This window comes from Chiloscyllium plagiosum, unplaced genomic scaffold, assembly GCF_037043375.1.
Source record: "Chiloscyllium plagiosum isolate Xiang-an unplaced genomic scaffold, Cpla_swu_hap1 HiC_scaffold_18, whole genome shotgun sequence".
NCBI lineage: Eukaryota > Metazoa > Chordata > Chondrichthyes > Orectolobiformes > Hemiscylliidae > Chiloscyllium > Chiloscyllium plagiosum.
In genome coordinates, this window is record NW_028270156.1 from 80,227,852 (window position 1) to 80,250,848 (window position 22,997).

Here is a 22,997-nt window from a genome sequence, read left to right on the forward strand (position 1 = left end):
TCATTTGCTTTTGCACCGTAACCATTGTTTTGTATCTTTTACTTTATATTACCTCTCCGTGTTCTTCTATTTTTCACTTCTCTGCATCCTCAATCCGCAGATCTATGATGTGAATTGTATTAATTTTAAGCAAGGTTACAGCTGGAGGATAATGATCAGATGAGGAGGCAGTTTTTTTTTCTTTTAAGAGAGTCACGCGTCCTTGGAAATCTCTTCCTGAAAATGTGGTGGCAGCAAGTCATGATTTTTAAATCAGAGTCATTCAGCATGGAAAAGGACCCTTCAGTCCAACCACTCCATGCTGAATGTAACCCCAAACTAAACTAGTCCCACCTACCTACTCCTGACACCTTTCCTATTCATGTACTTATCCAAATGTCTTTTAAATGTTGTCATTGTACCCACATCCTCAGGAGGTTCATTCCACACACAAACTTCCCACTATGTCTTTTTTTAAATCTCTCTCCTTTCACCTTAAAATGTGCCCCTTTGTCTTTACGACATTTAATCCTCAGGAAAAGACCCCTACCATTAACCCTCTCTACTATACCCCTCTGATTTTATAAACTTCTTTACCCCTCAATCTCTTACGCTTGAGTGTAAAAAGTACCAACCTATCCTTATAACACAAACCGTCCAGTCCCAGCAACATCCTTGTGAATGTTTTCCGAACCCTCTCCAGTTTAATAATATCTTTCCTATAACAGAGTGAGAGACAGCTATTAATCCAACAAATGATGGATTAAAAGGTTATTGGGACTGGGGGGAGTGCATAGCAACCTTATTGATTGTTGGAGCATACATTCGAGCCCGGGTGTCCCTGGAGAAGGGGCACGTGGTGACTACAAACATCCTTGAGCTATTCAGGGAGAGGTGAACACCGCAGGGAGTGGACTGTATTATTGCCCCTTCCAACTCTATTTTGATTTAATCCCCATCCTCCCCTTCACTGTTTGATCATGCAGCATTGCCCTTAGCGATGACATCACCGCAGGAAATGACATCACAAACCCAAAGAAACCCAAATATCTCAATATAAGCAGGAATCATCAGCAGGGCTTTGCCCTGAGGCCCACCGAAGATGTTACCTAGTAGGGTGACGAAACGTCTGGAAATGAACCTTCCAGCTCAGCGAGCAAACCTACATCCAGAGGGCACTGCTTGTCACTGGCCACTCTGGTGTTTCCTTTCTCCCTGGTGGTGGAATATATCAATAAAGACTTAAACGCATGTAAAAAATTGAATACTGGAGCAGGTTTGAGAAGCCCCAGTGCAGCACTCCTCATTCAAAAGTGATGAAAATTATTTCACCATAAATAATACTGATATTTTGTGAGAGTTAGGAGATTTGCTGCAGTGGCTGATAGCATTATCAAATGCTTCAAACGGAAAAAACAAATATCCCACACCCAAACAGCCTGCAAGGGGCGAGGCGTCAGCATCACCTTCCCGCCAACGGTTGCTAGGGGCGGGGTTTCGCCTCGGCCATCCGGTTGCTAGGGGCGGGGTTTCGCCTCGGCCATCCGGTTGCTAGGGACCGGTGTCCGGCTCGGCCATCCTGTTGCTAGGGGCGGGGTTTCGGCCGGGCCCTCCGGTTGCTAGGGGCGGGGTTTCGGCCGGGCCCTCCGGTTGCTAGGGGCGGGGTTTCGGCCGGGCCCTCCGGTTGCTAGGGGCGGGGTTTCGGCCGGGCCCTCCGGTTGCTAGGGGCGGGGTTTCGGCCGGGCCCTCCGGTTGCTAGGGGCGGGGTGTCCGGTCTCACGGCCCCGCCTCCTCCGTGCCCAGCTGATGGTTTGACGCTCCCGCCGTCAGGGCTCCATGGCGCCGATCCTCTGCTCCCGGGTTGTGCTGCTGCTTGTCCTGGTGTCGCTGGGCCTGGTGAGGGCGGCGGAGGGAAGGAGGCTGCACTTTGTCAACCTGGTGAGTGAGTGAGTGAGTGTGGGAGGGAGTGAGTATGTATAGAATGATGTGGACCCACTGGGGTTGGCTGGGAGGCATGAGGGATAAGAGGGTCCAGGGAGACGGATGAAGGTGAGGGAGGGTGACCAAAGACGGAGAGGAGGGAGGCATTGGGGGATAAAGGAGGATAGGGAGAGAGGTAGAGGAGAGTGGAACAGGAGGAGGGGGGAGTAAGATAAAATAGGAGGGAGAGGGAGGAACAGGGAGATAGGTGACGGAGGGATGGGGTGGGGTGGAGAAAGGGTGGCAGAATAGTAGGAGAGGGGGTGTGGTGGGAAGAGTGAAAATGGGAGGAAAGGAGGGGTGGATTTGGGGGGGGAGGGGGTGCACCCTGGGGGAGGGGGATCGGGATCCCAGCGTTGGGTGGACTCATTTAGCCAACTGTCCAGTTTCTGCACAGTATGGATCCTATGATTTGAGGAGCCCTAACTAAACTGGAATCAATGGGTATTGGGGGCAAACTGCCTGGTGCTTGGAATCCAACCTTATATATATATATATATATATAGAAACACGATTATTTGATGGTCGATCATCTCAGCTCCAGCACATCACTGCCAGAGATCCCCAGGGTAGTGTCCAAGGCCCAATAACCTTCAGGTGCTTCATCATTGACCTTCCCTCTACTGTCAGATCAGAAGTGGAGATGTTTGTGCAATAATCAGCAATGTTCAGCAACATTCGCCAGTCCTCAAACGCTGAAGCAATTCATGTTTAAATGCAACAGGACCTGGACGATAGCCAGGCTTGGGCTGACAAGTGCCAAGTAACATTCACACCACGCAATTGCCTGGCTATGACCATTACCAATAAGAGGAGAAAGTGAGGACTGCAGATGCTGGAGATCAGAGCTGAAAATGTGTTGCTGGAAAAGCGCAGCAGGTCAGGCAGCATCCAAGGAACAGGAGAATCGACGTTTCGGGCATAAGCCTGAAGAAGGGCTTATGCCTGAAACGTCGATTCTCCTGTTCCTTGGATGCTGCCTGACCTGCTGCGCCTTTCCAGCAACACATCACCAATAAGAGACAATCTAACCACCACTGCCCCTTGAAATTCAATGGAATCCCCAACTATCAACGTCCTAGGGGTTATCATTGACCAGGAACTTAAATGAACTCACCAAATAAACAGCGGCTACAAGAGCAGGTCAGAGGCTAGGTATACTGTGGCAGCTAACTCGTGTCCTTACTCCCCAAAGCCAGTCTACCATTTACAACAAGTAAGTCAGGAGTATTCCTCAACTTGCCTGAATGGGTGCAGCCCCAATGGGTGCAGCCCCAATAACACTCAAGAAGTTTGACACCATCAGGGATAAAGCAGTCTGCTTGTTTAGCATGACATCCATTCCCTTCACTACCAACGCTCAGTAGAAGCAGAGTATACTGTCTTAACAGAAATTTACAGAAGATCCTCAGACAACCCTTCCAAATCCATGACCACTTCCATCCAGAAGGACAAGGACTACAGATATATGGGAACACCACCACCTGCAAGTTCTCTTCCAAGCCACTCGCCATCCTGACTTGGAAATATATTACCAGTCCTTCACTGACATTGGGTCAAAATCCTGGAATTCCGTCCCTGATGGCATTGTGAGTCAACCCATAGCACCTCGATTGCAAAACTAGGAGCTGGCATAAAATACTGGCCAGCCAGTGATGCCCACATCCCACAAATGAATAAATTTTAAAAAGGGAGATAGAGAAGGAGATGCAGAGGGAGGCTGGGAGGACAGGAGAGGTAGATGGGTGGGAGGAGGAATGGAGAGATAGACATGAGGAGGAGAGGAGAGATGCGAGGATGGAGGAAGAGGGAATGAGAAGGAGGTGAGGATGGACAGAAGGAGGTAAAGACGGAGGAGGGAGGAAGGAGAGGATGGTTAGGATGGAGGAGGAGGAGGGCGGTGGGGACAGGAGAAGAGGGGGGCGAAGATGGGGAGAGGAGAGGGAGGTGTGGGTTGAGGAGGAGGGGAGGAGAGAAGAGGATGATTTCAACAATTCAATTTAGAACAAGTTCAGCCATGTCCAACAGTAGCAAGGGCAAGGTTGGGCACTAATATGATCATTGAGTGAAGAGAGAACACAAGGTGGGGAAATCTCATTAAGAGGAGTGGCAGAATGTGAAACTCTCAAATGTGTTTCAACAAATAATTATGGATGAATGTAACATATTGTGAAATATTCAGAAGTTAAATTTAAATGTTAGAAATGTTAGAAACAGCTAGTCAGCTCTTGTGTCAGTGCGGTACAATGATGTTGGCTGGTAACTTCTGGCAGTGAGAGTCAATAAAACGTGGCACTGGAAATGGCACAGCAGGTCAGGCAGCATCCGAGGAGCAAGAGAGTTGACGTTTCGGGAAGAACCCTTCTTCAGGACTCCATGTTTTAACTGTACCAGAAAAGCTTGACTGGGGAGCAGCAAGTTACGAAGCACAAATCTTCAGTGCTGTTGCTGGAAGGTTGTCAGTGCCCATTGTCTTTGTAGCTTCCAGTGCCTGCAGTTGTTCTTTAATATCTCATGGAGTGATTCGAATTAATTGAAGACTGCAGGGGGCCAAGGTGGATCATGGTAGTCATGGCTGAAGATTGTCACAAATGCTTCAGGCTTGTCTTTTGCTCTGATGTGTCGGGCTGTCCCATCACGGAGGATGGGGACATTCATGGAGCCACCTCGTCCAATCATGTTGTTTAGTTGTCCACCAACATTCACAACTAAATGTGGCAGGATTGCAGCACTCAGTCATTGGGTCATACAGCACAATCTGATCCATCGGCCGTGGGATTGCTTAGCTCTGTCCATTGCTTGCTGTTTGGATGTTTGTTTGGTAAGTTGGTTCACCAGGTTGGTGCTTAATTTTTTGGCATGCCCTTCTGCAATTTTCATTGAGCCAGGGTTGATCCCCTGGCTTGATGATAATGGTAGAGTGGAGCCAAAAGGTTGTAGATTGTGTTGGATTATGATTCTGCTGCTGTTGATGATCCACATCACCTCACGAATATCCAATCTTGAGTTTCTAGCTCTATTTGAAGCCTGTTTCGTTTAACACAGTAATAATGCCACACCGCATGCTAGAGGTTATTCTCAGTGTGAAGGAGGGACTTTGACTCTGATCCCCTGCATTTGCAATCCTCACTTTCTCCTTGTGGAGACAGAGTGTGGTGCTGGAAAAGCACAGCCAGTCAGGCAGCATCTGAAGGACAGGAAAATAGACGTTTCTGGCATAAGCCCTTCATCGGGACACGTCAGAGTTACTGATGAAGGGCTTATGCCCGAAACATCAATTCCCCTGCTCCTCAAGTGCTGCCTGACTGCTGGGCACTTCCACCATCACACTCTTCGTCTTTGTCTCCATAAGGACTGTACAATAGAGACACTGTCGTATGGAAGGAGCAAGAGGGTAACTAGAGAAAGGGTTGGCCTACTCAAAGACAAAGGAGGAAAGTTTTGCGTGGAGTCAGGGACAATGGGTGAGATTCTTAATGAGTACTTTGTATCAGTATTCACTGAGGAGAGGGACATGACAGATGTTGGGGTTAGGGATAGATGTTTGATTACTCCAGGTCAAGTCAGCATAAAGAGGGAGGAAATGTTGGGTATTCTAAAAGGCATTAAGATGGACAAGTCACCAGGTCTGGATGGGATCTAGAGTTTAGGTCAGAGTGGTGCTGGAAAAGCACAACAGGTGGTAGAGCATCCAAGGAGCAGGAAAATCGATGTTTCGGGCAAAAGCCCTTGATCAGGAATGCTGTGCTTTTCCAGCACTACTCTAATCTAAATTCTGGTTTCCAGCATCTGCAGTCCTCACTTTTGCCTGGATGGGACCTATCCCAAGTTACTGAGGGAAACGAGAGAGGAAATAGCTGGGGGCTTAACAGAATCTTTGCAGCATCCTTAAACACTGGTGAGATCCCAGAGGACTGGAGAATTGCTAATGTTGTCCCCTTGTTTAAGAAGGGTAGCAGGGATAATCCAGATAATTACAGACCTGTGAGCCTGACGTCAGTGGCAGGAAAGCTGCTGGAGAAGATACTGAGGGATAGGATCTAATCCCATTTGGAAGAAAATGGGTTTATCAGTGATAAGCAACGTGGTTTTGTGCGGGGAAGGTCATGTCTTACCAACTTAATAGAATTCTTTGAGGAAGTGACCAAGTTGATTGATGAGGGAAGGGCTGTAGATGTGATATACATGGAATTCAGTAAGGCGTTTGATAAGGTTCCCCATAGTAGGCTGATGGAGAAAGTGAAGTTACATGGAATCCAGGGTGTACTAGCTAGATGGATAAAGAACTGGCTGGACAACAAGAGACAGAGAGTAGTAATGGAAGGGAGTTTCTCAAAATGGAGAACTGTGACCAGTGGTATTCCTCAGGGATCCGTGTTGGGACCGCTATTGTTTGTGATATACATAAAAGATCTGGAGAAAGGTTTAGGTGGTCTGATTAGCAAGTTTGCAGATGACACTAAGATTAGTGGAGTAGCAGATAGTGAAGGGAACTATCAGAGAATACAGCAGAATATAGATAGATTGGAGAGTTGGGCGGAGAAATGGCAGATGGAGTTCAATCCGGGCAATTGCTTGGTGATGCATTTTGGAACATCCAATTCAAGAGTGAACTATATGGTAACTGGAAAAGTCCTGGGGAGAATTAGTGTACCGAGAGATCTGGGTGTTCAGGTCCATTGTTCCCTGAAGGTGGCAACGCAGGTCAGTAGAGTGGTCAAGAAGGCATATGGTATGCTTTCCTTCATCCGACAGGGTAGTAAGTACAAGAGTTGGTAGGTCATGTTATAGTTGTATAGGACATTGGTTTGGCCCCATTTGGAATACTGCATAGAGTTCTGGTCATCACATTACCAAAAGGATGTGGATGCTTTGGAGAGGGTGCAGAGGAGGTTCACCAGGATGTTGCTGGTATGGAGGGTGCTACTATGAAGAGAGGTTGAGTAGATTAAGATTATTTTCATCAGAAAGACATGGGGGGGGGGGGGGGGGGGGAACTGATTGAGTCCACAAAACCATGAGGGGTATAGACAGGTGGATAGCTCGAAGCTTTTACCCAGAGTGGGGGACTCAATTACTAGGCGTTAGGAGTTCAAGATGAGAGGAGAAAGGTTGAAGGGAGCTATGCATGGAAGGTTCTCTACGCAGATGGTGGTAGGGGCCTGGAACGCGTTGCCAGCGGAGGTGGTAGAGGCAGGAACGATAGCATCATTTAAGATGTATCTAGACAGATACATGAATGGGCAGGGAGCAGAGGGATACAGATCCTTAGAGAATAGGTGACAGGTTTAGATAGAGGATCTAGATCGACACAGGCTTGGAGGGCCGGAGAGCCTGTGTTCTTGTGCTGTAATGTTCTTTGTTCTTGACTGTACTGTCCCTCTTGTGATTCCCTCATCACCTGTCACAGATCCAGTCTAGTATCAATTTTAGGAGCTGACTGGTTCAATGAGTAATGCAACTGCTGAGCCGCTCTTGGTGGTGGACATTGAAATCCCCATCCAAAATACATTTGATGCCCTTGCCACCCTCTGCTTCCTCCAAGTGTTGTTCAGCATCAAGGGGCGCTGACTCATCAGCCAAAGGGAGACGGAATGTGGCAATTCAGAGGCACTTTCCTTGCCCATGTTTGACTTGTGTCCAGTCTGAAGGGTCCAGAGTCAATGTTGAAGGCTCCCAGCCTCTTCCTGGCTGTAGACCACTGACACTATCTCTGCTGTAAGGTCTGATTCCATGAGTATGACAGTGTCAGGCTGTGGCTCGGCTAGTCTCGATGTGACACTAACTCCTCGATGTAAGTAAGGAGGACTTTGCAGGGTCAACAGGGCTGTGTTTACTACTATCACTCTGATGCCTTGTTCAATGTTACTGTCCATCTCACTTAATTTCTTTATTTACATTTGTTGGAATGATACCTGGCTTTTTGCAAGGCAGGTAAGAGTCAAGCACATTGCAATGGATTTGGAGTCATTTGTCGACAAGATGAGGGAAGGACACGTGATGGATCAGATGCGTTTTTACCACTATCTATATTTGACTTGCTTTAATTCAGATTTTATTGAATTTAAAATTCACCATGTGTTGTGGTGAGATTTGAAACAATGCTGCACAGCATTTGTCTAGGCATCTAGTTCGCTTTTCCAATGACAATTCCACTACATTGCTGCCTAACCCCTCCCTTCTACAAGTGGAAACAGCTTCTGTCTGTATTCTTTCAAAACCAGCCATGATTGTGAATAGTCCTACCCTATCTCCTCAGAACCTGCTTCACTCCAGGGAGAACATTCTCCATTTTAGTTTTTCTGACCTAACTAAAAGATCTGCTCTTTGCTTTCACATTGTGACTCTTCTCTGTGTCCCTCCTCAGATTTCGCCATCCTAAAGAGCAGTGGTCAGAATTGGGATCAATATTCCAACTGAGGTCTTTGATAGTGTTTTGTAATGTCTCCTTATGTCTTAAATCAGAAGCAAAGACTATAAAATAAATTATGAGGATGGGTATTTGAAGTGGAAATGAGTTGAGATGATGCTGATCAGGAGAGAAGGCTAAATTGAAAAACCAGAATACTGAGGTAGAAAATGTTACAACTACTCAGGGTAAAATCTGTAAAAAGCAGTCAAATGACCTTTCAGCAGAACACAGCCCAATTCAAATAAATGGGCTGTTATTGCAATGGTTGTGAGATCGCAATTTGTCTGTATACTAGGGAGAACCTTCCTGCTCTTTGTTTCAAATGGTGTGCAGAATGATTTCAGACTGGGCCTTGGTTTAACATTCGTGACTTCTCAATTTCCAATTTTTCTTGTCATTTTACTGAATGGCCTGGACTGTTTCCCAGCTGTATAATCAGAATTTCACTGTGCTTGGAGGAAGCCCAAAACTCTGACTGCAGCCAGATGCAGGGAACGTTTAACTCTACGTCGTGCTTTGTTACCATTATTTCTCTGAAGATCATATTACCTTTCCCCTAAAATTGATCTCACACTTAGGCTGCATATTATATATGTTCACGTGTCACTGTTTCTTCCTTGGAATCATTAAGGATGTGTCATAGGATATGCAGTTGATCATGTTTGGGATTGACTCCTTTCTGTAGAAAAGGATTGAGTTCTTTCTATTTGCCTACAGAGTAAAACTGGCCAAATCTCTGTTCCCCTGCTGAGCCTACATCAGGGCAGAGGGTTGGTAACTCTCGTCTTGAAAAGACGTTTTCTACCTGTAAGATGGTCAGATCATATATTCTGATACATTTCATTCAAGATCAGCACTGTGAAAGCTCTCCTTTGAGGCAAACCATTCTGAAAACTGTAAAGCTTTAATCTATTAAATACTTCACCACTCACCGTAAGCAATAGAATATGTCACTGGTAGACTGCGTGTCATCAGTCTGTTTTGTGTGAACGAAGTTTGTTTTTACCTATTCTAGGCATATTCTAAATCATTAAGTTATCAACAAAATCCTGAGTTGAAAACTAAGTGTTATTTAATTTTGGCTAAGTTTGACAAAATAATGCACTCCATCTATCTGAGGCCAGGCTAATATACAGAAAGCTTGGTTGCAAATAGTGCTTTTACAGATTTTACTTTTACTCTATCTCTAATTTGCCATCCCTGGACTCCCTTGTGCCATGTTTATAGTTTCTGGAATGGATTTGATACTTTAAACTTGAAGTGAAGGATTCAAGAAGTGTGGTTGTGTTTTGTTGTAGTTGAATATTTCAGAGGTTGGCTTCCAGATGAACCTTTGAAATGTTAAGTACTGTGACTTGGAGCTAATTGAGTCTTGTCCAATGACAGTTCTTCTGGCTCCTGATTAATAAGGATACAGTTGCACCTTGTGTCTTTCATTGTGTCTCACACCTGCACACACACAACATGGGTGTTGGGGAAAAGTAAGCACCACCGCAGTAGGGGAAAAAAAAATATAAAAAAATAATAAAGAAGAACAGGAAAAAAAATAAGGATACAGTCTTTGAAACAGGTTTGACCGCACGACTAAAGGATGGGCGGAAGGGTAAACAATATCACCAGGGAAAATGTGCTCATAAACTAATAGGTCTAAAGACCAATAAGTCACTTGGACCTGATGGATTGTATTCTAGGATATCTCAAATTGTAGCTGCAGAGATAATGGATGCACTGGTAGTAATCTTCCAAAATCCTTAGATCCTGGAAAAAGTCCCAAAGATTTGGAAAACTGCAAATGAACAGAAAGGAGAGGGGGGAAAAAGAAGCTAACAAGAGACCTGTTGGCTGAACAGCTTAGAAACTGCTAAAGTATTGTCAAGGGTATGATCGAACATTTAGAAATAGAACATATATTAAGCAGAGTCAGCGTGGCTTCGTGAAGCAAAACATCACGTCTGACAAATGTATTAGAATTTTTTCAGGAGGTAACAAGCAGATAAAGGGGAACTGTAGATGTAAAAGGTGTTCGGTAATGTACTAAACATAATGCTACTTAATGAGACAAGAGCCCATGCTATTGGGGATAGAAGATTGGCTAAGTAATAAGGAGACAGAATTGAGATTTCAGAATGGCAACTTGTAAGTAGCGCTATATGGATTAGTGAGGGAGCCACAGTTGTCTATTAATATGTATATGGATGAAAAAAGTGAATTTGCTATCAGCATGTTTATAGATCTCACAAATCTACATAGAAGGCAAGTGGTGCGAATGACAAAATATCTACAGAAGGATGTAGAAAGGTTAAATGAATGGACAAAAACTTGGCAATTGAAATAGACACCTGAAAATGTGAGATTATTGACTTTGGCAGGAAGCAGACTGTAGAAATCCACGGCAAAGAAACATTTTGGAGTCACTGTGCATAAAAATGCTCGCATCCCAGTTCAGCAGCTAATGGGGAAGGCAAGTGGAATGTTGACCTTTATTTCAAAGGCAATAGAGAATTAAAATAAAGAGGTTTTCCTAAAACTATACACAGAACTAGTTAGACCAAAGCTCCGTACCTAATAAGAGATGTACTGGCAAAGGAGACAGTCCAGAAAGGTTCACTAGGTTGATCTCAGTAATGAATGGATTGTCTTCTGAGGAGACAACAAGTAAGTTGAGCTGATGCTCATTGGAGTTTAGAAGAATGAGAAAAGACCTTAGTGAGACTATAAGATTCTTCGGGGGCTTGATGTGGTAGAGGCACAAAGGTTGTTTATCTTGGAGGAAGGGTCTAGGACCAGAGGGCATAATCTCAGAGAAACACGTTGCCCACAAAACGTGGATGGATTTCTTCTCTGAGAGGAGAGTGCACCTTCCTATGGAGGGGTGTTGAGGCTTGATTGTTAAGTATGCTCAAGGTTGAGATAGACTCAGACTCAGATTTTGAATCATGGAGGGAATTGAATGGTGGAGCAGACTTGATGGACCTACTTCTGTTCCTACATCTTATGGTCTTACCGCAATATGTGTAGCATTCATAGCAAAGTAAACAAAAGGATAGAGCTCATTGAAATAAATAGATTCATTCTGATAGCAATTATGGAGCCATGACTTAAGTATAATAAAGTTGGAGGTGGGGATGAATGTGGTTCTGAATATTGAACAGACTATAATATTCAAGGAAACTAGGAAACCAGGTAAGGGTGGAGGGGTAACACTCCTAATCGAGCCAGGTATTTGTGCAGTAGTGGAGTACGATTTTAGTTCGGGACATTAGGATATAGTATAGGTTTGGATGGAGATGAGTAATAATGAAAAGCTGTCTCAAATGCGAGTGATCAATGGATCTTTTAAATGTCTCACCTTGACATTACTGTGTATACAAGAAGAAATAATGAGTGCTCGTGATTATAGGGAGGCAGTATTCATGGAAGACTTTAATCCAGATATCAACTAGAAAAGAAAATCAGGTTGCGGTAGTATCTTGGATAAGGAGATCAGAGTGTGGGTTTGGAGAGAGTTTGTAAGAGCAGCACATTTTGGAACCAACCAGAGAGCAGGTTATACCATACTAGGTATCCTGTATTGTGACAGGGTCGAATAATGACCTCAAAATTCCAGCAGCCCTAAGTAACAAGCACCAAAAAAGGGTTGAATTTTAGGCCCAGTTGAAATGGTGACCATAGGAGCATAAGAGTAGAAGTAGGCCATTTGGCCCCCTAAGCCTGCCTACCATTCAACAAAATCATGGCTGATCTGGCCCAGCTCTGCTCTTGTGTCAGCTCAGCATTGCCATCAATTCTCGGATATTTGAAAACCTTTCTGCCATTTCTTTACATGCTTTCAATGATCCAGCCTCCACCGCTGCCTGGGTAGAGAATTCCAGACATGCACTACCCTCCAGGATAAGGAATTCTTTCTCAACTCTGTTTTAAATCTGCTTAAATACCCTTATTTTATAGCTATGTCTCCTTGTTCGAGATTTTCCCATCAGTGGAAATATCTTCTTAACATTTATTCTGTCATGGTCCCTCAGATTCCTGTGCGCTTCAATGAAATCACTTCTCAATCTTGTACATAGAACAGAGAAAAGTACAGTACAGAACAGGCCCACGATATTGTGCCGAGACTTAATCCGAATGTCAAATATAGTAACTTAACCTACTCACCCCTCAACTCACTGCTATCCATGTGCATGTCCAGCAGTGGCTTAAATGTCCCCAATGACTTCGCTTCCACCACCACAGCTGGCAATGCATTCACAACTCTCTGCGTGAAGAACCTACCTCTGATTTCTCCTTTATAACTTCCTCCTAATATCTTCAAACTATGACTTCTCATACCAGTCAATCCTGTCCTGGGAAAAAGTCTCTGGCTACTTACTCTATCTATTCCTCTCATTATTTTGTACACCTCGATCAGGTCTCTTCTCTTCTTCCTCTCCAGAGCTCATTCAACCTTTCTTCATAAGGCAAGCCCACCAGTCCAGGCAGCATCCTGGTAAACCTTCTTTGCACCCTCTCAAAATGCTCTGTATCTTTCCTATAGTAGGGCAACCAGAACTGGACACAATATTCCAAGTCTGGTCTCACCAGGGACTTGTAGAGCTGCAGCAAAACCTCGCGGCTCTTAAACTCGATCCCCCTGTTAATGAAAGCCAAAACACTATATGCTTTCTTAACAACCCTATCCACTTGGGTGGCAACTTTCAGGGATCTATGTACTTGCTCACCCAGATCCCTCTGTTCCTCCACACTGCCAAGAATCCTGTCTTTAATCCTATATTCAGCATTCGAGTTCAACCTTCCAAAATGCATCACTTTGCATTTATCCAGGTTGAACTCCATCTGTCATTTCTTAGTTCAGCTCTGCATCCTGCCTATGTCGCGCTACAGCCTGCAGTAGCCCTCTATACTATCGACAACATCTGCAAGTTTACTAACCCACCCCTCAACCTCCTCATCCAAGTCATTTATAAAAACTACCAAGAGCAGAGGCCCAAGAACAGTGCCCTGCGGGACCCCACTCAACACTGTCTTCCAGGCAGAATACTTTCCATCTACAACCACTCTCTGCCTTCTGTCAGCCAGCTAATTCTGAATCCAGATAGCCAAATCTCCCTGTATCCCGTACTTCCTGACTTTATGAATGAGCCTACCGTGGGGAACCCTATCAAATGCCTTGCTGAAATCCATATACACCACATCCACTGCTCGACCGTCGTCAACCCTGTCTTAACACCTCCTCAAAGAACTATACACTTTAATGAATAATGACCTAAGCGGTTTGTTGAGACTTGATAAGTCAACACCTTTATCCCAGGAATCAGCCTAGTGAATCACTTTTGAACTGCGTTCAATATCAGTATATCCTTTATTTAAAAACAACAGGTACCGAATCTATATACAGTACTCCAGGTGTAGTCTCAATAATACCTTGTACCCTTTGAACAAGACTTTTCAACTCCAACTAATGAAGGCCAAATTGCCATTGCCATCTTAATTGCTGAGCATGCAGGAGCAGCAACCTTTTGTGCATGAGACACAAAAACATCCAGATCACTACGATAGGCCTCCCAATAGCCAGCTGGCGATAGAGGAACAGATACGTAAGCAGATCATAGGAAGATGTAAAAAAACCAGGATTGTTGAAGTGGGTGATTTTTAACTTGTACAATATTAACTGGGACTCCTTTTAGTTCCACTGGCTTAGTTGAGGCAGAATTTGTGTGGTATGCCTCGAAGGGTTTGTTGAAACAATATGTAGCTACTCCAATTAGGGAAGGAGGTGTACTGGACCTTGTATTGGGGAATGAGCCTGGCCAAGTGATTGAAGTGTGATTGAAGCTTCAGTGCCGGTGTGTTTTGGGAACAGTAATCATAATTCTGTAAGTTTTTAAGATAGCTGTGATAGAATTAGACTGGTTCTTGGTTGCAAGTGCTATATTAGCGGAAGGCTAATTACAACAGTCTTCAAAAGGAACTGAACAAATTAGATACTGAGGAGGAGCAGGAAATGATGGATGTCTTGGAAAAACATGAAGATAGATAAATTCCCAGGGTCTGATGCGATTTATTCTAAGATACTGAGGGAGGCAAGTGAGGAGATTGTTGGGGCCTTGACAGAGATCTTTAGCCACAGGCAAGGTCCCAGAAGTCTGGAGAATATTCCATGTTGTTCCTTCCTTCCTTTAAGAAGGAAAGGCATAATCCAGGAAATTATAAGCCGGTGTTACGGACCAGACCAAACCCCCCTCAAAATATTTAAATAAAATGGCCTAGACCCTAACCTATGTTCAAGGTAAGCATAAGGTGTTGCATTCCACATGCAATTCAATTGGTCAAACTACTTAACGTTAAGCAAAACATAACTTTATTCATAGAACAAAAGAAAAAAAATGAAAAGATTGGCTTAGCTACAGCTTTATCAAAGTGCTTAACAAAATCATAGAGACAGAGACAGTAACTAATACTAATTTACTGTTCAAATGTAACATTCCAGAAACACATCCTTGGCAAAGGCAAATTCAGAAAAACAGATCGTCTCACATGTAGTAGTAGGAAAATGCCAAGAGAAAACTGAGTGTGTAGCAGGGAGAGATGTACAGCAGCTTCCAAACCTTGCTGAGACCTCAGCAACAACTGCTGAAAGCTAAAACTAGACATCCTCGTTCAGTGGGGGCTTGAGACTGCTATTCAGACTGCTTCAATGGTTCCAAATTTAAAAAAAAAACAAGATCTCACAAGTGGTTTACACCGAATTTTCAATAGACATCTCTGTACCTCTGCATTAAGACCTGCTTCAAACAGAACCAGGCCAAAATACACATCTTTAAGCCATAGTATCATCATAGCCGATGAGCCTTACATCAGTGATAGAGAAAGTATTGGAGAAGATTCTTAGGGACAGAATCTATTAGTATTTAGAGAATTTACTAGCATTTAGAGCTTATTTAGGATAGTCAGCATGGGTTTATGCAGAAGAGATCTTGTCTGTCAAACGTGATGAAGTTTTTGAGGAAGTGATGAACATGATTGATGAGGAAAGGGCAGTGGATGTTGTCAACATGGACTTCACTAAAGCCTTTGACAAGGCCCCTCCTGGTAGGCTGACCCAGAAAATTAGTGAGTTGGTCAGTTGGTTACAAACTTGGTTTGGTTGTCGAGGTCAGAAGATGGTTGTTAAGGGGTGTTTTTGTGACTGGAGTCTGTGACCAGTGGTGTTTCACAGTGATCAGTGCTGCGACCTCCTGTTGTTTGAAATACAGTAAACCCTCTGTATTTGCTAAATCACATCGCGAATTCGCCTAGTCACGCCAAAAATAAGTAACAACAAAACTCAGCGTTCATGGTTAAAAAATGTATATCTGTGATATTTTTAACCATTTAAATCTTTTTTAATAAACTTAATTTTCGTGAGTTTCATCGTTCAGAGTGTTTCTCAGGAACGAAATCTGTGGATATGGAGAAATGATCCATATAAACTATTGAAAACAAAAAGTGCTGGAAATCACAGCGGGCCAGGTGGCATTCATGGAGAGAGAGCAAACTAATGTTTTGAGTCTAGATGACTCTTCATCAGAGCTGTCTTCATCATCTGCTCTGATGAAGAGTCATATGGACTCAAAACATTACTTTGCTATCTCTCCATGGATGCTGCCTGTAATTTCCAGCATTTTTTGTTTTCAGTACAGCTTCTAGCATCGGTTCTGGTAATTTGTTCCTACATTTGTATATTTAATGATTTGGTTGAAAATGCAGTTGGTCCGATTAGTAAGTTTGCAGACAACATGAAATTGGTGGAGTTGTGGACAGTGAGAAAGGTTGTCAGAGGATACAGCTTATACATACATAAAGGGTATAGATCAGTTGGCAAGTTGGGTGGAGAAATGGTCGATAGCATTTAATCTGGATAACAAAATCTTTCCTATAGCAGGAAGACCAGAATTGAACACAGTATTCTAAAAGTGGTCTCACCAACGTCCTGTACAGCTGCAACATGACATCCCAGCTCCTCTACTCAATGCATTGATCAATGAATGCAAGCTTTCTGAAAATCCCAATACATTGCAATCACCAATTCTCCTTCATCTACTCTGCTTGTTATATTGTCAAACAATGCCGGGGAGTTTGTCAAACATAATTTCTCCTTCACAAAACCATGTTGACTCTTTGATTTTATTAAGCTTTCCTAAATCCATTGCTATTTCTTCCTTAATAATGAACTCTAGCATCTTCCCAACTGTATGTATTAAGGCCAATTGGCTTATTGTGTTCTGCTATTGTCCCTCCTTTCTTGAACAGTGGCATCACGTTATCAGTTTTCCAATCCAGTGGAATCATCTCCAGTTTAACAATGCCCTTCTTATAAAAGGAGGGCCAGAACTGCACACTGTACGTTGGTGAGGATCTTCTGGTGCACAATGTCAACATGATGTCCCAACGCATATGCTGAAAGGTATGAGCAATATAGGCAAGTGTGCTAAATGCCTTCATTACTGTCCAGTCTACCTGTGATGCAAATTTGAAATATGTACCAGAACCTCTCGGTCTCTCTGTTTTACAAAATTACCCATGGGGAAAGCGAGGACTGCAGATGCTGGAGATCAGAGCTGGAACATGTGTTGTTGGAAAAGCGCAGCAGGTCAGGCAGCATCCAAGGAGCAGGAGAATCGACGTTTCGGGCATAAACCCTTCTTCAGGAATGAGGAGAATGTGGCAAGCAGGCTAAGGTAAAAGGTAGGGAGGAGGGACTTGGGGGAGGAGCGTTGGAAATGCGATAGGTGGAAGGAGGTTAAGGTGAGGGTGATAGGCCGGAGTGGGGGTGGGCGCGGAGAGGTCAGGAAGAAGATTGCAGGTTAGGAAGGTGGTGCTGAGTCCGAGGGTTGGGACTGAGACAAGGTGGGGGAGGGGAGAATGAGGAAGCTGGAGAAATCTGCATTCATCCCTTGTGGTTGGAGGGTTCCTAGGCGGAAGGTAAGGCGCTCTTCCTCCAGGTGTCGTGTTGCCATGGTCTGGCGATGGAGGCGACCAAGGACCTGCATGTCCTTGGCGGAGTGGGAGGGGGAGTTAAAGTGTTCAGCCATGGAGCGGTTGAGTTGGTTGGTGCGGGTGTCCAGAGGTGTTCTCTGAAACGTTCTGCAAGTAAGCGGCCTGTCTCCCCAATGTATAGGAGGCCACATCGGGTGCAGCGGATGCAGTAAATGATGTGTGTGGAGGTGCAGGTGAATTTGTGACGGATATGGAAGGATCCCTTGGGGCCTTGGAGGGAAGTGAGGGGGGAGGTGTGGGCGCACGTTTTGCATTTCTTGCGGTTACAGAGAAAGGTGCCGGGAGTGGAGGTTGGGTTGGTGGGGGTGGGGTGTGTGACCTGACGAGGGAGTCGTGGAGGGAGTGGTCTTTCCGGAATGCTGATAGGGGAGGGGAGGGAAATATATCCTTGGTGGTGGGGTCTGTTTGGAGGTGGTGGAAATGACGAAGGATGGTTGGTGGGGTGGTAGGTGAGGACCAGTGGGTTCTGTCCTGTTGGCGATTGGAGGGGCGGGGTTCAAGGGCGGAGGAGCGGGAAGTGGAGGAGATGCGGTGGAGAGGATCGTCAACCACGTCTGAGGGGAAATTGCGGTCTTTGAAGAAGGAGGCCATCTGGATTGTTCGGTATTGGAATTGGTCCTCCTGGGAGCAGATGCGGCGGAGGTGAAGGAATTGGGAATATGGGATGGCATTTTTTACAGGGGGCAGGGACATGCAGGTACTTGGTCTTGGTACTTGGCCTCCTCCATCGCCAGACCATGGCAGCACGACACCTGGAGGAAGAGCGCCTTACCTCCCGCCTAGGAACCCTCCAACCACAAGGGATGAATGCAGATTTTTCCAGCTTCCTCATCCCCCCCCCCCCCCCCCCCAACCAATCTTATCTCAGTCCCAACCCTCGGACTCAGCACCACCTTCTTGACCTGCAATCTTCTTCCTGACCTCTCCGCCCCCACCCCATCTCCGACCTATCACCCTCGCCTTCACCTCCTTCCATCTACCACGTTCCCAACGCCCCTTCCCCAAGTCCCTCCTCCCTACCTTTTATCTTGGCCTGCTTGGCACACTCTCCTCAATACTGAAGAAGGGCTTATGCCCGAAACGTCGATTCTCCTGCTCCTTGGATGCTGCCTGACCTGCTGCGCTTTTCCAGCAACACATGTTCCAGCTCAAAATTACCCATGGTCCTACCATCAATTGTCTAAGACGTGTCCTTGTTTGTATTACCAAAATGCAATACCTCACATTTATCCAACTAGACTTCATCTGCCACTTTTCAGCCCATTGGCCTGATTGATAAAGATCTCTTTGTAATCTTAGATAACAGTCTTCACTGTCCATTATACCAGCAATTTTGGTGTCACCCGCTGCAAACTTAGTAACTATGCCTCGTATAGTGGACCCAATACAGATCCCTGTAGAGCACCACTGATCACAGGTCTTCAGTCCAAAAAACAACCTGAAATGTGACAATCTTCAATAAATGCAATTGAGTGACATGGAATATTGCAGAACAAAAGGAGTTCATTCAATTCATTGTACCTAGACCTTGAACTTTGGGGAAGGAGCTTTAATTTCAGTTTAGAAGAGAGAGCTTTACTTTATGTCTCGCCCCCATTGTGTCCCTGTCCTAAGAGAGTTCTGACACTGGGGAGGGAACTTTCCTGTCAGTTTTGAAAGAATAGAGGTTACTTTGTACTTAACCCTTGGCTGTACTTATACTGGGAATGTTTGATTGGGATGGTATGGAAGCTGTACTCAAAACTGACATGTTTGTTGTGTCACTTGTGCAAAAGCAATTTAAAATGTGTTTTATTGGGACAAGAAGTGAAATTGTTGAAACTAATGGCAATCAAAGGTGGGATGAAAAAGCATTTGAACAGAATCAGAAGGCTCGCAAGAGGACAGAAGCTCTGAGCTAAATCACTGCAGTAATTTGAAAGCTTGCTTTGGCAAAACATGGGTGGCCAAGAGATCTAACAATAGAAAGAAGCACTAACGAATGAAAGCACATGGAATCTCTTTCTGTGTGAACTACTGTGGTACTGAAAGGCATTTTGAAGAAAAGATGGGAGTTGCTAAGTATGACAGCTGAGAATTTCAGATGCTTGTGGCATTGAATGAGTCAATTGTCTGTTGTTCCTTTGTTATCTGTTTGAAAGATCCAATTGATCCCACACTGTGATCTCTCTCTAGAGCTCTGTATATTTTTTATTTTCAAGTCTGTCACCAATTGCCTTTTGAAAGTTGCACTTTTCAGACCGTGCATTTTGAAGCCGAACCAGTTGCAAAAATGTTTCCTCATCTGGCTTCCCCTAGCACTGTCTGGTTGCCAGTTGTCTGGATCTTATTGCCTCTTCAAATCGTTTGAAGATTTTGAACACCTCCAAGTGTTTACTAAGTTTCTCTGCTGTACTATCATGTTAATTGTTCATGTTTCTCAATCTGTCTGTGTGTATGTGTGTATCTTCCCCTTTCCCTACCTTGTGCACACTTTGTGTACCCCGCATCTCAATTTCTTCTCTCACTCTGTTTCTGATGGGCCGTGTTTTGTGCGATCACTTACTATTGTACTCTAGACAAAATTTTGTATTTGGTGGGGCTGCCATTGCAATTGTTCAGGTGACCAGTGCTTCAGAAGGGTCTGAAAGAAGGTCACTGGGCCTGAAGTATTAACTCTGCTTTCTGTCCACAGATGTTATCAGACTAGTTGAGTTTCTCCAGCAGTTTCTGTTTTTGATCTCCCTGCAGTTGAGGTTGTCAATTGGTAAATTGTCATTGCCATGTGAATGTTTACTTCCTGCTGTAAACTTACGGCAGAGGGCATGAGACACCCACATAGGGTTTGCCCCAGTGTATTCCATCCTATCCTGGTCCCTTCTCCAAACCGGTCATATCCCTTCTCTGCCAGGAGACCACCTATTCTTCCCTGATCCTGATCTCAGTATTTGGAATTTGGGAGTGTTTGTAATCCCACTGCTGAGAACTGCTGACAGTGCAGAGTGACTTACAAATCTAATTGTTTGGTGGCTCCTTGAGATGGGAGTTATATTCTTAGTCACACTGGGTTCCTGGCCATTTGATTAATATTGTGAAAATTGTTCATTGGCTATGGGTTCGTTGTGATTAGTGTGGATGCATTCCTCAGCAACCATTCAAAAGTCACCTGTTATCTAACAAATCCAGTGTACACGCATGTCTTATTTTCTTCTTTCTGTCGCATTCGTGCACGCACTCATGCATCATGTGGATCTAGAAAATATGCTTGGAGTTGGATGTAGATCAGCTTTGGTCTTCAGAAACACTTGTTGAGCTACAGTAATGAAGAGAGGGAGAGATCACTCTGTTTCAAGTCCTGCTGCACACGTTGTCATATGATCTGACACCACTTCATGCTTTTATCTGACATGCTATTGATTGGTGTTGCCTTACACTACATCTACCCCAAGTCATCTTCATGCTTTGAATGCTTACCTTTTCCCATCGTTGATATATTTGCATTTCTCCTTCATTGACATGTTTGAATTTTTATGTATTTAGCATGTAATTATGTAATTTTTCAATGTAATTATATAATGTCTCCATACTTGTATTATCATCAACAGATACAGATCTCATTTCCCTCCATGCCATGTCTTTTGTGGCGAGGCTTTGATGATCACCACACTTTCTCCTACTTGAGTGCTCCTGGGTGTGTGTTTCCTTCTTAGGAACAAAGATCAATATTTTTCTTTGCGTGATGAAACACTGCCTAATGTCAAGGTGCTGCTTCTGGTGGATGAACCGTTTGTCATATTTTGTTCATTTCTGTCTGGTTGGGCTTCTTCTGGTCTGACATGAGTATGGCATTGCTATGGCATCAGTTGTCTGGAAGGAAATGGTTGACTACCATCCTACAGCACCCCTAGTGGTTTGTTAGTCTGTGGATGGCCTGCTGCTATGGGATCCATCTGGGCTATTTCTCCTAGGAAGAGCTCTTCAAGTTTAAGGAAGACACCACTGAAGCTGCAAGCAAGTCTCCAGGAATCCTGTTTCTTAATTGAAATTCCTGGGAACCTAAGAGTTTCCAAATGTCGACCTGGTAAAACCTGGAAAGTGGGATTGTGATCATGTTCCCAAGACTTGAATCCAAGTTCGTTGGAATCAAAGCTGGCCATCTTTTGACTTCATCAACAGAAATGTCAGTGTACCTATGAAGTCATCACATTTTATCCTTTGTTTACAGACCCTTGGCCCACAGAGGAACACATCATCTCAGCAGAGACTTGAATTTTTGAATTGAGTCTGTGTTTGTGTTTGATACAGATTAATTCTGGAGTATAGCATAAATGTTAATTAGTAGCTTCCACTTGCTTTTCGATACTTTTTGTTTATAGTAAGTGGGGGTATTTTGAGTTAATTAAAGAAGCATGATCAATGTTTCTTTTGTTCTGGGTGGAAGTACAAAAAAGAAGCGTTTGGTTATTTCGGTGATTGATTGACCACACTTACATTGTGACTGTCAGGATCATGGAGTCTGATTATCAATAGATTCCTCCTGTCACTGTCATGACAATGGGAAACAATTTCTTATGAAACTTAGGCACTGGATTTCTCTTGCTTTCCCCAGGAGAGGAAACACTTGGTCAACGTGTGTCAAGGCTGCTCAGAATCTTGCACGTTTCAATAAGATCACTTCTCAGTCTTCTAAACTCCAGTGAGCCTAGGCCCAGGCATATGTTTGCAGGTCTCTCGCTCACATTCTGTGCATGTACAAGTGTCTTCCTCTTTCTCACAGCCCAGGAGATGACTGCAGTTGAATGTGGCCTTTACTTACTGTATGTATATTGGTAAGAATTAAACTATTATTGAATTCAGCCATAATCTTCATTTTATATTCCCAGATTTATCGCCATGGGGACCGCTCACCGATCAATAAATACCCTTCAGATCCATATACAGAGGAGGACTGGCCGCAAGGTTTCGGGCAGCTTACTCAGGTCAGTGCTGCTTGCCCCTCCCTCATTTGTCTCTCTGTCTCACACCCGCCCCTCCAACCTTCTCGAAGTGTTGACTTCCCCATATTCTGATCTGAGAACTACTCTCTAAGGGAGGTCTGTTGCTGTGTGTGTAGTCATTGTTAAGAATGTGGCACCTCAGACTCTGCTCATTCTTGGCACACCTCCTTTTGGTACAGGATCCATGTACCTGGTTTGCTGTCACCATCCTCTTTCCTACAGGAATGTACAGTCCCTCCTTGTTCTGGTGTGCAGAGGAAAATCATTTGATTTTCCAATGACAAGATGTCTGATCTTCAACAACACAGTGAGATAGCCATTTGACCCTAGTGACACTGATATGGTAGTCATTAGTACAGAGACTTTAAGGGAGAACCCCTTGTTGGATATCACTCATTGGGCACCCAAAGCTGTTATCACTGCTGCCCAAGTCCAATTGACCTCATCATGGTTGGGTTGCCCAATTATTATAGATTGGGCGAAAGTTTAAGCAGCGATTTAATTCTTTGTATTTCTTTTCCATTTTCATAGAATCATAGAACCACTACAGTGCAGGAAAAGGCCTATCGGCCCATTGAGTCTGTCCAAAGACCATCCCACTCAGACCCAGCCCC

General features: G+C 44.3%; 1 protein-coding gene across 4 annotated transcripts in view; it reads left to right on the forward strand.

Moving 5' to 3' along the window:
• The first annotated feature begins 1,789 nt into the window (after positions 1–1,789).
• Positions 1,790–22,997, forward strand: part of acp2 (acid phosphatase 2, lysosomal) — a 123,215-nt gene continuing 102,007 nt past the window's right edge. For 3 of the 4 annotated variants that reach the window (XM_043706324.2, XM_043706322.2, XM_043706323.2), the window contains exons 1-2: positions 1,790–1,917; positions 22,270–22,365. In XM_043706324.2, coding sequence (XP_043562259.1) covers positions 1,816–1,917; positions 22,270–22,365 — 198 coding nt within the window. In that variant the 5' untranslated portion in view covers positions 1,790–1,815. Of the gene's footprint in view, positions 1,918–16,696; positions 16,815–22,269; positions 22,366–22,997 lie in introns of those variants that run through there. The other variant, XM_087996835.1, reaches the window with a different exon arrangement.